Below are 16,483 nucleotides of genomic sequence, written 5' to 3' on the forward strand. Positions count from 1 at the left end.
ATAATAGTTTATAGAGGATGGTATAGATAATAACTTAAAAAACATATAGCACATTTCTTGATGTAAGAGTTGTTTATTTGTCATTTATGGGCTCGATCCGAGCGATCGCCTTGTATAATTTTATTTTTTGAATTAAAAAGTTTGTTTATTAAAAAAAAACTACATTCATTGTCCTAGTTAAAACAACATTGCTATCTTTAAAATTTAATATGATTTATAAAAAAAATAATTATTATAAAAATATAAAACAGTAAAAGTCAAGGAAAAGATATATTTTCTTGGAAGAAATGTGGGGTATAGAGACCAAATGAGATGTACGAAGAATAGTCTTAAAAATAATCTCCCCAATTGTTCATTAACCTCCTTTGGGCCATTCAACTTCAGCCCAGATACATTTCACATGCCTTCTTTCCTTTGCAAGACAACAACGTACAATGAATATACTTTCTAAAAATCAAATTAAAAAACCAAGAAATTCGATTCAGAATCAAATGACTCATCACCACCAACCAATCACTATCACTACACCATTTTCCATCGCAACAAAACAATGCTGTGTTTGAAAACACACCTCTCTTTTCCATTCCGCACCCCTTCATCACCATCCTCAAAACACCTCACACACCACCTCCGTTTCTCGCCGTTCAGATCCACAATCAAGATGTCATCATCAACCTAAACCAAAACCAAAGCCATCGAACACATCGTCCTCTTCAAAGTCAAAGAAAACACCGAACCCTCCAAAGTAACCTCCATGGTTAACGGCCTCAGTTCCCTCATCTCCCTAGATCAAGTCCTGCATCTCACCGTAGGCCCTCTCCTACGCAACCGCTCCACCGCGTTAACGTTCACTCACATGCTTCACAGTCGGTACAAATCCAAAGAAGATCTCGAAGCCTACTCTGCGCATCCAAGCCATCTTGGAGTCGTTAGAGGAAGCGTTCTTCCGATTATTGATGATCTAATGGCGGTGGATTGGGTGGCGGAGGATGTTGACGGTGGTGAATTGGTTCCGAGTCCTGGATCGGCGATTCGTCTGACGCTTTTGAAGTTGAAGGAGGGGGCTGTTAGCGATGAGGTTGTGGAGGTTATTAAGGGAATTCCGGAGAGTTTTAAGCAGATTAAGGAACTGACTTGCGGAGAGAATTTCTCGCCGGCGAGGGCGAAGGGTTTCTCGGTTGCTTCGCTTGCTGTGTTTCCGGGGGAGAGGGAATTGGAGGAAGTTGATTCGAATAAGGAGCTGGTGGAGTATCAGAAGGAGAAGGTTAGAGATCGTGTGGAGAGTGTGGTGGTGGTTGATTATGTTGTGCCGCCGCCGCCGCCACCGCAATCGGCGAGTCTTTGATTGGATGAAGGTTCGGTGTTTTTGAAATTTGAGTTAAATAATTATGGGATTTGATAAAAGCTTCGATGATATTACTGTTATGATGCAATGTAGAACTATAATAAGGGTTGATGCTTTCACTTCAGTGTATTGTGTTGTTGTCTTGCTCTCTTAATTTTACTGTTTTGTTATCACGTTACACCTAGGTTTAGTGACTAGAGGATTTTATCTGAAATTGGGCAAAAAGATGATTTGATACTCAATAACATTTTGTGACAGAAGAAAATCTAACTCTATTCCGTTATCGAGGTGTTAAAATATAGAGGTGTTAAAAAACTGTGAACAAAATCCAATCGAATTGAGTTTAAAATAAGTGAACCATTATCAAAATTGAAAATGAAAAATATATAAAATAAGTTTTAAATTTTTGAAAAAAATTCAAAATATAGTTTAACGGTTCGATTTTTTAACAAATAGTTTGGTTTAGAAAAAATTGTCTCCTAACAGTTTGATATGGTTTAGAATTTTTAAACGGTTTACCAACCACTAATTTTGGTTTGGTTTGTTATGAATAAATTAAAACGTTTTAGTTAGATTTTCTGAGAAAATTATATCATGAATTCCCCTAATAACATACTTTAAAATTTTGCATGAAATCCCTTAAATATGAAGGACAACTAGAGATCTTCGCTTTCGGACATAAGATGTGAGGAAAGGTAGATGATATCCAATGATGAATAACTCTATGTGGTGTGGATCAAATATAGATTTCAAGATAATGGTTCTTAACATCTTATATTTGACAATTTCTTTATCCACTTACTGGGATGAGAATCCCTGCTGAAACTCTCATAATATTTCTGACTTCGGAGATGCATCTCTAAAGTCACTTTTTTTCAATTTTCTCAGAATTCGGAGAGACATCTCCGAAAACACCTATTTTTGGGTGTTTTCAGAATTGCATCTTCGAAAAACACTCATTTTCACATTTTCCATTATTTCAGAGATGCATCTCTGAAATATGCTCCGAGTTTTTCTTTTTCTTCAGAACAATGATTAATCCCATATTTTACATCAATCGACAAAATATAATAGAATTGACAAAATATAACATGTAAATTAGAATAAAAGACCAATATTATAAATACGAAGATAGTTGTACGGGTAAGTGCTTAGAGTCAAAATAATACAACCCGAATATAAAAAAGTCAAGAATAAAACATAAATAGGCAACTGCTGCTGAGTATGCCTAACTCTAACTCCATGGGACCTCCTCTGCCTCCTATACACCGTCGCACCGGCCGTGTCACTGACCATTCTCTCCACAATGGAAACTGCCTCTGGACCGCCCTGCTCAATGATACTTCTGTCCAATGCATCCTGCCCAAGCATCTGTATCCGCTGGCATACCGGCAGGAGTTCAGTGGCATGGTCATCCTCAGCATGCTGTTTCTCCAATATCTCCTCATGTGCTGGCATAGGTGGATCTCCGGGAGCGTCGGGTGTCATCAAAGGATGTGACACACGATAAAACCATGTAACGTACCCATCCACACAGTGCCAAGCCTGGGTGGCCACCGTACGCCGATACTCCTCAGGCACTAAATGATGAGCCCAATCCTTAAATATAGGAGTGAGGCTCACTCGGGTAACGGTGTCGGGAGCAGCCTCAAACGGGGACCTTGCTATCATCTGCACACGTCCAAACTGCCTCATGCACCGCTCTGGTAGATACTTGACCATGGTGTTGGTCCCACATGCCAACCATCCAGAATATAATGCGATGCGGTCGAATGGGACAACATCACGGTAATCAGTGAATGACGTCCAACGGATGTCATTGTGAAGAGTGCGGTTGAGTACATGCGATATGGGCCCACTGCGTTATTCCCCATTTGGAGGATGTATCGTGCGGCCCTTGGCATGACGTCATCGTAAATAAGATCAATGTCGAAGTCGTGGATGCGGTGGAAGTATGAGATGATCCTACCCTGAAACACAAATACGATACAATAATATGTTGAAAAAAATATGAATTATAATTAAATGTGAAATAATTAAAAAGAAACGTACCGTGAGGAGTGTGCAAGATCGAGTCAACTGTCTAGTCCTCTAGTCGGAGGCTTCATTCAGCTTCTGGTATAAGTATACCAGAATGGCTGCCCCTAGTTCCACTGGTCAACTGTAGTCAGATCGATAAAGTATTGTAGATACGTCATGTCAACGTAGGTTTTACTTTTGTCCACAAAGAGTGCAATACCTATCAATAACATGAACCAACACCGCAGAGTGCAAGCACGGTGATACTCAGTAAAAAGTCTGTCACCCTCTTGCTCGAACTCCGCTGCCGCCACCAAGTGGTTCTCATACAACTCTTTCAAGTTGGAGAACGTGATATGCGCCCCACTCGTCGCTCTGCACTCATAATCCGCCATGTTTGGGTCCATACCCAGATAATCCACAATCCCCTCTATGGCCCCAACCCTCTGTATTCGGGAATGGTTCAGTAACCTCCCTCTGATCGGCAGGTGGAGTAGATAGGCCACGTCGCGTAAGGTGATCGTCAATTCCCCAACAGGAAGGTGGAAAGAAGACGTCTTCTTGTGCCACCGCTCAACAAAAGCCCCCTGTATGTCGTGGCTGATGGTACTATATCCGGTCATGTATAACCCGCCAAGCCTACTCCCAGATACAACGTCGTTAAACCATTGAGTCTGTGGTTTAAACAGAGAAAATATTTTCCGCGCATGGTTCACGGATTTTATGGTCGGTCGTTCCTGACACAACAAAAACAAAAACAAAAACAAAAAACATTGTTAGTTAGACCATTAGGAGAAAGTGGAATAAAAACCTAAATAAAAAACGGTTAAATTATAAAGTGTAATTAAGAAAACTATCTCTCCCTCCCAAACACGTCAAGCGAAGTGGTCATGGTAGTAAATCAACACAGAAGTGTTTGTAGACCCTCCTGGGTAGCCCTCCTCCGCATCATCCTCCCCGTGCGGAGGGTCAACATCGGGTATCTCCTCCTAATTATGTCTCACCTTCTCCTCCTCTTCCTCACGTACCACCTCACGAGAGGAAGGCGCTCGAGCCAACCGACTCCTCGATCCAAATGAGGAACCTGCAGGCGCCTCATCCATTTGGACGACTACTCGTACTCGACACAGTCCCCGTGTCGATGCTAGCTGCGTCGCTCGCTCGCGTCGAGCCGATGCGGTCTAGATCTCCCTACCCTGTCCAAGTCGTGCCTGGTTTCCTGACATTTTCATGAAAAAATTAAAACACCGGTAAGATGGCGAAATAATTAAGAAAATAAAAAAAACAATTCTGACTACATTTCAGAAGTGCACTTCCGAAACTGGTCATGAAGGTGTTTTCGAAAGTGCACTTCCGAAAAAACCTGCGAACTCCATTTTTTTCATAAACTCATTTCTTCTTCTAACCCATTGATCCATAATAACTTAAGCATACTACATTTTGCTAATTGTAACAACCCTAATATGATTATATCAATGCAAGAGTTGAAAATTCTAAAATTGTAGAGGAAGCTTTTGAATGAGTGAGCCTTTGAATGTTGCCTTTGAATGTTGTAGAGGGAGTTTAGAGTTCAAAAGTGCAAGTGTAATAGGAAAAATTGGTTAGAGTTTTGAAAATTTTGTGTTTTAGGGTAAAATGAAAAAGAGGGGAGACTGTTTTGTTTAAACGGTAAAACGCATGTGTTTTCGGAGCTGCATTTTCGAAAGGGTGATTTCGGAGATGCATCTCTGAAAATACTTTTTTTTTTAAATAAAAAAATGATTTCGGAGATGCATATCCAAAATCACCCTTTTTGATGACTTCGGAGATGCACTTCTGAAATATAAAAGCATTTTTGAAATTTCGTAATGGTTCCTAACAAGGTCCGTAGGGTCTAGGGAGATAAAGAAATTGTCCTTATATTTTTGGAAAACAATGATTAGGTCTCTTGCCAGCCCGGAATAAATTGCATAGAATGATTATTGAGATTTTGAACTTGAACCCCTCCCAATTTTACATGGAATCCCCAGTGTCTACACATTTATCAAATTATCCCTGTGCAAGTAAATTAAGGTTTTTAGATTTTTTTTTGAAATTTATTAATTTATCGGATATTTGAATATATGTACTAGATTTTTAACGAAAAAATTTAAATTTTGAAAATCTGCATGATTATTTATTAGATTTTTTATGAAATCATGAACTTTTACTATAATTTTACTAAAAACCCGATATAATCCAATCGTATTGGATAATTTTTCCCGAATTTTTTAAGAAATGCATGAGAATTTACTAGTTTTTCTTAGAAAATCTGATTTTAGGAAATTGTTTTGAAAAATCCAAATGATTAAAAATCAAACACTAAAAAAATTCAATGAGTTGTATCCGCATGTTATTTTGAAAATTTCAAAAAATTCAGGAGACAATAGGGATTTTAAGTTGTTTTTGATTTTTTAATTTTTTTGACATAATTAACATAACAATAATACAATAACATGAATTAAAATAAATCTTAACATAGCTTATCATGAACTTAAATATCATATCATGAATTAACATTCAAAATATCAGTACAATCAAAATTGACAAAATATATATATTTAATCACAAAGATTAGACAATGTTAAAACAAATTAAATTATGTTGACTTCCTTACTTCTTCTTGCCAGTGTCTGCATATGCTATTTCCCATGCTTTTACACCTTCATTACATTTCTGTCTACAACGGTCAATGGAGGAGGAAACGGACAATTGAGTTTTAACATTACCAAAAATCCAATGAGTGTTGTTAACAAAACCAACTGCAATAAGCTTATGTTTACTTGTAGACATAGATGGAGATAACACAAGTGAGAAGAAAATGTTGTTAAGCTTATTGGACAACAAGACCAATATCACACTGTATCAAGAAGGAATAGGGTAACCTGTAACACCCTTTTAAACCCCGCGAAAAATATAACATAAATCATAGTAAGATATCATGCATATTAATTCAAGGGTGTCACACATATTCCAAAACCACATATACACTTGTCATGCTCAATAACACTAAATTTAGTTCATGTTTTTCATATCAATTCACATAAGCATGTCGCAGCGGATTCACTTTATTTTGAATAACCTCATAATATTCAAGTCTCAAATAAACTTCATTCATTAAATCAACTTAGGCATAAAAGACATTTCACCATAAAATTCAAATCCAATTAACAAAATAAATAAAGTATACAATTGTATCTCTCAAAACATGAATCAAACATTTCCCTAGTGTTACATGACCAAAGCATGACTCAAAACCTAAAAGACAAAATAAAACTAAGTAGCTCTTCTACAGCTACTCTCTTGCTCAAAGCAACTTTAATCTCTAGTACCTGAGTGATGTCATATAAAACATCATTCCAACAAAAGGGTGATAATTCACATCATTATAGAAATATATAATAATAAGCAATTCATAACAACAAACAACAAATGAATTCATCACATTTCCAACATGTATTCAACACTTTTTAAATACATTTCTCATGTTAACATATACCACATAGCTCAATAGATTCAAGATACCAAGTAATCAAATAACAAATATCGACAAAGTACCAATTCACACAATTAGCACATAAAACACACCAACGCATTTCACATTGACACATGTGACTCAAATGCATCTCAATGCAAATGCATGTGGTACCAATGTTATCCTTAGCGGATTCCCCGCATCCATCTTTCGGACAGATAACCACCAATAAGCCCGTCCTCTAAGTTTTAAATCAATCCTCTATGTTTGAGACAAGTCAATAGCTCCCACGGAACTACCGAACATTGTCTCTTTCTCTTTTTTTTTGATAGAAACAATCTCATTCATTAGATGAAAAAGAGAGAGTACAAACATAGAGAAAGAAAATGTGTTAGGGCATTTCCCATCCACAAATTGACAACATCACTAATAATTAAGACAAACAAGCTATGGACATTAAAAAGTTTTGAGAGTATAGAAACCAAAAGGAAGGTACCAAACCAAAACTTTAATCCAATCAACCAAGCAAAGTTCTTCCTCAAGAGACATGTGAGTTTTGGAACTCCAATCTTTAAATCTATCCAATTACGGATCATATCTTTAGCTTTGACACTAGCTTTATCACGCTCAAATCGATTATGCAAGTTCACAATATTGATTAATCTCACAACTTGTGAATGAAACAATTGTTGACTGAAAAGAGAAGTTTGATTTGCCACATCCCTAGTAATATTCTTACTCCAAAACACACTTCCTTCTTCCAAGCTTCTTTGAGGCATTTCATCAAATACCTTGAGCACAAACTTAAAACAACCTAAGCATAATAACAACACACCCAACAAAACAAACCAAACAAGAAAAAATAGAACCAACAACAAAACAAGTACAATAAAATAAACTATTACATGAACACACACACATAAAATCCGGGCTTCCTTATCTTTCGGTGGTGGCGGCTCCGGTGGGGGTCGTTTTCCATGTCGATACAACTCCAAACCATCGATTGGTGGAGGTGATTTTGGGGTTGCAAACGATTGGTGGTTGATGGTGGAGAGGAGGAGGAGCTTGATGGAGGTTGGAGGAAGAAGCATGTATGGATCTAACATGAGTGAGGGTTTCAAAGAAAAGGAAAGAGAGGAGGGAAAACTTACAATGGGGGAGAAACCTCCGTTGAAGAGGAGATGACCACCATAATGGTGGTGAATAGCTCCGATGAAGGATGACCACCGTTGTCTCTTTCTCACCGAATGAATGCATGTGCAAATATCGACCATCATATGCAATTAAGACTATATCTCAATCTTAATATACAAGCACATATCTCACCAATTCATCACATATGAATTCACCACACATTTGCACAAACATACATATATTCATGTTATCGATCATACATGAAAACATTTTCACAACACACAACAAATCAACACACCATAATTAACATGTAACGAACAAATTTCAACAATGTTAACTCATCCAATTGCAATTCACAACATACATAATCACCAAATTCAAGTATTATGTTCATACCAAGAATTGCCTCGAAAGTCATCCAAACATCAATTTTCAACATATAAATATATACACATACATGTCATTTTACACAACCACATAATGATTAAATCACATACTGTCAACAAAACTATTTTTATTGAAAAATATATCGCGCTAGCTTATTAACGTATGACTCTTAATAACTCAAAACAACTCTGATAACTTTGTTCACAACTCTATTGACAACTCTAACAATTCTATTGACAACTCTATCGAAATTGAAACTAATTAGTTGACAAAATAACTCAAAATTTATCTCTAACTCAAAACTCCTAAAATATTACACTAATAATATTTATTATTATTATTATTATTATTATTATTATTATTATTATTATTATTATTATTATTATTATTATTATTATTATTATTATTATTATTATTATTATTATTATTATTATTAGAGTGAAGTAGAATGTTAATTCAAAAATAACTTACTGTAAAAAATAACTTACGGTACAAAACTATTATTATTAACTTACTAATGAAACATATACAAATATTTCATAACACTTTTTATGCTTACTCACTGCTATCTTATCAAATGTGGCGTTACAGTATGCTTATCAAATTGGTATATATGAGAACAAATGAGTGTTGCATGAACTCGCTAGTGTTTACGTCTCTCTTTCTAATATCAACATCAGAACCATATCCATATGTACATTGGCGGAGTCAGGACTATGAGGTTATATATAATGAAGGTGGTTTGATATGATATTTGTGGCATATTTAATGTATTACCTAACCTATTTTTATAATTTTATTATTTTTTGTTCCATCTGACTAATTTTAGTATAATTGTATTATTTTTTAGTGATTTTAGAAATCAAAATTAATTATAATTTAGATAAAAATTCATCACTTTTAATTATTTTTAACCAAAATTACTACAATTTATAAAATTAGGAACTGCATATCTTAATTTTAAAATTGTTTTAAATAATTTGAACTTTAAAATATCCTAAGTCAAATGTATAAATAGTTAAATAAATTAAAATATTGTATAGGATTATAAAGAGTTATTTAATTGTATCTGTCATAAATTTTATGCAACTCTACTGATTACAGTGGTGGAGGAGCTTTTTCTGACCATGGGTTAATAATAATGTAATAATAATAATATAAGTTAGTAAAATAGAAATAGGTTCACAAATAATTGTAATAATAAAAATATAATAATAACAGTTATATAACCTAAAGAAATAGAAATAGGTAGCTAGCATAGGAAAACAAAGATAGGTTCCCGGCCGGTTACACACATACCAGTATTGGCCAATAAAAACATTAAACTTTTTGAAGTGGGTGCAAGTTGATAAACTGAGTTACTGAGCGGTTGAATAATACAGATTTATTATGCTTGATTTGAAAAAGTGAGGGGGTGCAGTTGCCAGGGCCGGCCATAGGGGTAGGCCACCAAGGCTACCGCCTAGGGCCTCACTTTTTTATTTTACCTTTATATGATTTTATTAATTGATTTTTTTAAAAAAAATTAACTTTTCAAATTATTTTATATATCAATTAAATAATACTAACATTATTATATGAAAATCATAAGAATAAATAATAAAGTTTTGAATTCTTCAATATAATAGAAGACTTAATTTTTTTTATAATTTTGATATTATTTTTCAATTATGATTTTTTTAAATAATGAGAAGAGTTTTGAGACAAGTTAATTTTAGTATCAATTAAAATATAATATTAAATAAAATTAATTATATTAACTTAATAGTTTTACATCTTAAAACATCTAAAATATATATCCAAACACATTTAAAATATATTAATTTTAAAAACATATTTTTATTATATTAAAAATATTTAATTTAAAATTTCGCCTCAGGCCTCAAGATCTGTTGGGCCGGCCCTGGCAGTTGCATCCCCTGGCCTAGGCGTAGGTCTGCCCCTGCATATGTATTGCATATGTATGAAGGAAAAGTAATGCTATAACGAGATCTCATACGAAAATCGGTATAAAATTATATGCATCAAATCATTTAAAACTAACACTAATGTATCAATCACTAACATTAAAACATGTTTCTAACATCAATTTTATAAATTCTCAACAAAATTTAATATGTCAAAAATCTAGAACAAATTCTCTAAATCATGTAGCTACTCATTGCATACATCATTATACATCATATGATGCAGTGCATCCTCTTCTCTCTTTCTCTTCTTTATCTTCTTTTCCCCTTTTCCTCTTTTTTTTTTACTATCTTTCTCTTTTCTCTCTTATTTTTAGTTAACCCTTACTAACTTCTACCTCATTAATGGGCTTAACAAATAATACCTCCTTATTTCTCATGCTAACACAACATTAGGCTCAAACATAGCTTTTCGTTCAGGAATCAAACAAAGTTTTTACTAGTTAAACTCAATAACTAAATAGAGTTTTTTCATAGGTTAAACTCAAGAACCAAACAATAATACTTACAAAGATATTACACAAGAGAAAACACAATATTGAGTAAAATTATAAAACAACACAACACTAGTACATTAAAATTATCTCAAGAAATTTTTCACTCTAAAGACACCAAGACAACTTTGTGAAATAGAAAACAAAGGAGAAAAAAATAGAGTTTTATTGTGAAAACTAGTATGATGAAATGAGATGAAACTTTATTTATTTATGAAAAAAATTATGCTAAAAAGGAAACAATTCACAGACTTTTTTCAAAGTTCCTGATCTGGGCCAGCCAGAGGCTCCGATAGTTATGGCTCAAAGAGCTAAACGATCCACTGCATCATATGCAGTGCATGTATGATATCCTAGTCAAGAATGCAGGTGATCTCGATCAAAGATAAATTGAACAGATCTCTATGTTCCATGCCACTAGATCAACAATCGATTATAACCGCTTTACTATATAAGGGGGAGACACACCATTTCTCAGGTACTTTTTGAATAAAAATTGCATTCACTCATTTTACTCTCATATTGACTTCAACGTTGGAGTGCTAACATTGTAGGTCATCCCCTCTTGCCCCGCATTATAAGTTATAGTCCATCGTTGAAATCTACATCCACCGATCACCTTTCAATTTCGGTTCCCTCACATAATAGTTTTTTTTAGCATTTAATAGATTAATACATGTTTTAATAGATTAACTCTAATCAATTAACCCTAATAGATTAAGATGCTTCTTAAGCGACAACCTTAATCTAGAAAAGAAAACCCTAAAAAGACTATATTATTTAATTGATTATTAGGTCTTCGAATTAATTAGAATGTCTTCTCAATGCTTTAATCGATTAGACCAAGTCCTTAAAACATTAATTTATTTAGACAACAAGTTAACTTCCTTAATTGATTAGAAACACTTTTAATCAATTAGATATATGGCTTGATAAGTTTTAAGAAGTTTAAGTGAAATTAAAGATGTTTTGAAAAAGATCTTTTGTGTGTGTGATTGCCTTAGTACTTTGAGAATTTACTCTAATACATTTTACATTTAATGGATCACTCAAACATGTGCTAAACCAAGGACCAGACAAACTTTCACACTTTTTCTCTTTCACAACTTCAAGTGTCTTGCTTGATTCAACAATGACTTAACACTTCTAGGAGTGGCAATTAGATCCATTAAGACAAAATCCATCCAATTCATCCGTCAAAAATTCATCCAATCTATCCACCACATAAAAAATAAGTTAATGGATTGGACAAAACTCATCCATTTATATACATAAATTAATCTAATCCATCCAACATATTTAAATGATCCAATGAATTATTTTTATCATATAATTTAATTTAAATCCATTAAATCATTTTAAAAAAACAATAAAATTATTTTTTGTCATAAATAATAAAAAAAAAAATACTAAATATGAAAAAAAATTGACTTATTTTCTGAAAAAACAAAAGAATGATTTTTTTTTTGAAAATTTAGAAATCATTTTTTTTTGAAAATACAAAATAAACTGATATTTTCAAGAATACGAAAAATATAAAATTTCAGAAATACGACAAATTTGTGTCTTAAATACAAAAAATCAAGTTTTTCAAAACACAAAAAATGATTTTTTCAGAAGTACGAAAAAAATCCAGTTTTTATGAAAATACAAAAAGAAGAAGAGTTTTTTTTTTTGAAAATACAAAAAATCAAGTGTTTTGGAAATACCAAAAATCGATTTTTTTTTTGGAAAATACAGAAAATTGATTTTTTAACAGAAATACGAAAATTAGTTTTTATCAAAAATACATAAAATGTATGAAAATACAGGAAATCGATTTTTTTGAAAAAATAGAAAATTGACTTTTTTTTTATGGAAATACAAAAAATTTAAATTATTTACGGAAATTCAAAAATACAAAAAATATAGAAAATAAAATTATATACAGAAATATGTAAAACCTGTTTTTTTTTCTTCGAAAATACACAAAATCGAATATTTTAAGGAAATATGAAAAATCAACTTTTTATCGGAAATACAAAAAATCGACTTTTTTTACGGACATATATATATAAAAAGTTTTATTCGCAAGTACAGAAAATCAAATTTTTATCAGAAACCTAAAAAATTGGTTTTTCAAAATTATGGAAAATCGACTTGTTTAAGGAAATACGAAAAATCAATTTTTTTTTTCAAAAATACAAAAAATAGCCTCTCTTTTTTTTTTTTTGAAAATACAGAAATCAACTTTTTTTTATAAATACTAAAAATCTACCTTTTCATAGAGAAGGAAATACAAAAAATCGAATATTTTTACAAAAAAACAAAAAACGAGTTTTCTGAAAATACGAAAAAAATAGATTTTTATCAGAAATACAAAAAATTGACTTTTCCTAAAATACATAAAATCAACTTTTTATGGTAATACAAAAAGTCGAGTTTTTTTTCAAAAATATAGAAAATCGAATGTTTTACGAAAATATGAAATATTGAGTTTTTTTCGAAAATACATATAGTAGACTTTTTGCCGATATACAGAAAACTGAGTTTTTCAAAAATATAGAAAATTAACTTTTTCAGAAAATTGAGTTTTTTTTTTTTGGAAATACAGAAAATTGAATTTTTTTTCCGGAAATATTGAAAATCGAGTTTTTCCTGAAATACGAAAAATATTTTATCCAATAATACCAAAAATTGATATATTCCAAAAAGTAAAAAACAATTTTTTAAGAGATGATTATATATGCAAAATCTTTTTTTAAATGATTAGATTTGATTTATTTTTTGGATTGATGGATATTCAACCATTAAAATGATGTTAATGGATGGATTGGATTTGATATCGTTTAGGAAGTTTTAGTTAGGGGGTGCAAAATAAGTCGGCCCGCTCACCTGCCAAAATATGACAGGTTGCATCGGGATTTTGGCCCACCAAAACCCATTTTTTAGTTAATACTAGTAATTCCAATTCTTGATGGAGTTATTTTATATACATTTATTTGTGAATATATACACAATATTTTTTAAGTAAAATTTGTTTAAAAGATGCTTTATAAAAATTTGTTCTAAAAACTATATGAAAAATCTAATTGAAATGTAAAATAAGTCTATTAATCTATTAAAAAAAATGAAAAATAAATAAATTGGCGGGCAAGTTAGCCACCTTGACGGGGCGGACTAGATTCTTATGTCCATTTCAACTTGGCGGCCTTGCCCTCCCCGCTCTTTTTTTGGCGAGCATATGGCGGGATGGGCACCCCGCTTTGCCACCCTAGTTTTAGTGGATTGTTAATGGGCTAATAGACTACTTTGATCCTCTATTCATAATTCAATCCATCTAAAACTTGAGTCTTTGAGGCTTCAGATAACTCTTCAGAGATTGTTGGGTAATTAACATCAACTCCCCATTTGACAATTATCACCAAGGACTTGATCGAACATCGTTTGGCACAAGGTGTTCTCATAATGAAAACCATATGACATATAATATAAGGTATTGTCATTATCAAAACCAATAACATCAACTATCAAATGTATCATCACTACACATAAGTTATATCCTTCCATTGTTTATGTTGACAATGCATCTCTCAAGGAGGCGATAAAAAAACAACTAGATAAAATATTGGAGTGGTTAAACTTCCCCTCACATATGAAGAGAGTATACTCTACTCCATTTGAGAGTATACTTCTCCCCCTTTCCCATTATAAAAAAGGAGTGGTAAACATAAATAGCACATACACATAGATCACAAAATAACTCATATAGAAGGAACGAGATACCTGATAAAGGTGTGGAAATAAGCATAAAGAGAGTCACAATTAATCGGGATATAAGACTATATTTCTCCCCACAGACTTAAAGCTTAAAAGTTGTGAATGAGAGGATGTGTGAAAGCTTGCCTATTTATGTCTGTTTGAGTGACCGGTGTCTTGTAAAGACACTAGGGTATATGAAAATATTACGGATAAATTAAAATTACACTAAACATATTTGAGAAGTCTCATTATTTTATTTAACTGCAAAAATGTTTTTGATGCCTAGCTGGTTGATTACGAGAGTGTCTGATTGGTTGTAAGACATTTGCTAATAGAATAATGGATTATACCATTAACCTAATCGATTAGATCATGCTTTGTTGAGTCTAAAATCGATTAAGTCAATCTCTTAATGCTTGGTAACAACTATGTTTCTAAACATCGCATTTGCAGGCTTAACAACCGATTAATTAAGATATCTAATTGATTATGACATTGTTTGCCCCATGGATTATTTCCAAATTTATACCACGCCTTGACCTATAAATAGAGAGCTTCTCTGTCACTTTTTCACATTCAGAAAACGAGTTTAAACTCACTTTTCATTTCTCTCATCATTTATGTAAATATCTTATTTCTCCTTTTCCTTTGAACTTGTTGGAACCACCATGCTTCTTCCATGCCTGAGCCTGCAGTGTTTGTATCAAATCTTGAACTCCTTTCCTTTCGACAATCCTAATCTCACGCGCCTCTAGCGAACCAACCCAATCTTCCAATATTAGGGTTTAAAGATTGTTGGATTCTTAAATAGCTACAATAACGTGATCAAAGTGTGAGGTCAATGTACATATTATCTTATCCATTATCATCTTATCAGTTAGGGTTTCGCTACAACTCTTCATGAGATGGACGAGATTCTGCAACTTTGACACATAGCTTGCAATCTTTTCATCTTCTCCCATCTGCAACAATTCATACTGCTGTCGCAAAATCTGCTATTTAACGACTTTGACTTTCTCACATCCTTCATAGTACTTGACAAAGATATCTGATGCCTCATTCGCCGATTCAACATGAGAGATTATGTCGAAATTTGTCGCATCTACCGCCGATTGAATGCATTACGCATCCTTGCAATTTTTCTTCTTCGTCTTCTTGTGTGCACTTTTCTGCACGTCGGTTGCATCTTGAGCAAGCTCAGGAACGCCGTTTTCAACCACTTCTAGGATTTCATGAAAATCGATCAAAGATTTCATCTGCTTGTTCCATCGGTTCCAATTTTTGCCGTTAAGAGTTGGAAGAGAATTCAGAATGCCATTAGTGTCATTCATCTTTGCAGCGATTGATTCATGTTCCCTATAAACACGACCACCAATGTGAAATTCTTGAGAACACGATCGAGAACACGATCGAGAGCACGAACCAGGAACTCTAGATACTAAATTGTTAGTGTGTGAGACACTTTTAGTGAGGATATAAAGAGAGAATAAGAAAATAAGGATTACTATTATTGAATGAATAATAACTGATTTATAATATGTCTATTTATATACAATTAACTTGTATACTACATAACAAACAAACCCTAATTAACTTCGATTTGAGCTTAAATTATTTAACTTGAATTATATCACAACAAATTAGTGGGTCGGAAGATCGGCGGTTACCAAATCTTCAAAATAATTATGATATAAAGTATCAAGTAATTTACTTGTCCAAGTCACTTTGGTCCCGTTTCAAAATTTGACATAAAGTGATAAGTCCAAATAATCTTTAAAGTCATATACTTACATAATTTATTAGTATGTATTATAAATTGTCTCATTTGCTATATTTACTCGCGGCAAATAGTCTAATTAATACTTATTTCATCCATCCAAGTAAATTTCAATCATTTTTACAT

At 32.9% G+C, this 16,483-nt stretch overlaps 3 protein-coding genes across 3 annotated transcripts; 1 reads left to right on the top strand and 2 right to left on the bottom strand.

The window, feature by feature from the left end:
• The first annotated feature begins 456 nt into the window (after window positions 1-456).
• On the top strand, window positions 457-1,469 carry LOC131629731 (stress-response A/B barrel domain-containing protein UP3). The gene is given in 1 exon segment (XM_058900507.1): window positions 457-1,469. A coding segment is annotated over 1 exon segment (795 nt). The 5' UTR covers window positions 457-550; the 3' UTR covers window positions 1,346-1,469.
• Window positions 1,470-2,443: 974 nt separating this feature from the next.
• LOC131653945 (uncharacterized) lies at window positions 2,444-3,067 on the bottom strand. Its single transcript, XM_058924336.1, has one exon. It carries the CDS (start codon window positions 3,065-3,067, stop codon window positions 2,444-2,446), a length of 624 nt encoding a protein of 207 aa, XP_058780319.1.
• Window positions 3,068-3,489: 422 nt separating this feature from the next.
• On the bottom strand, window positions 3,490-4,467 carry LOC131654023 (protein MAIN-LIKE 1-like). The gene is made up of 2 exons (XM_058924449.1): window positions 4,369-4,467; window positions 3,490-4,101 (listed from the first exon to the last, which is right to left on the bottom strand). Exons 1-2 carry the CDS (start codon window positions 4,465-4,467, stop codon window positions 3,490-3,492), a joined length of 711 nt encoding a protein of 236 aa, XP_058780432.1.
• Between the last annotated feature and the right edge of the window lie 12,016 nt (window positions 4,468-16,483).

Source organism: Vicia villosa, linkage group LG1, assembly GCF_029867415.1.
Source record: "Vicia villosa cultivar HV-30 ecotype Madison, WI linkage group LG1, Vvil1.0, whole genome shotgun sequence".
NCBI classification, from domain to species: domain Eukaryota; kingdom Viridiplantae; phylum Streptophyta; class Magnoliopsida; order Fabales; family Fabaceae; genus Vicia; species Vicia villosa.

Bases quoted from the DNA above. Each gene is read 5' to 3' on its own strand.
- LOC131654023 (XM_058924449.1), bottom strand. From the start codon at position 4,467: ATGGATGAGGCGCCTGCAGGTTCCTCATTTGGATCGAGGAGTCGGTTG. The intron at 4,102-4,368 runs GTGAGACATAAT...TTGTTGTGTCAG, and splicing joins GTGAGGAAGAGGAGGAGAAG to GAACGACCGACCATAAAATC.
- LOC131653945 (XM_058924336.1), bottom strand. From the start codon at position 3,067: ATGGTCAAGTATCTACCAGAGCGGTGCATGAGGCAGTTTGGACGTGTG.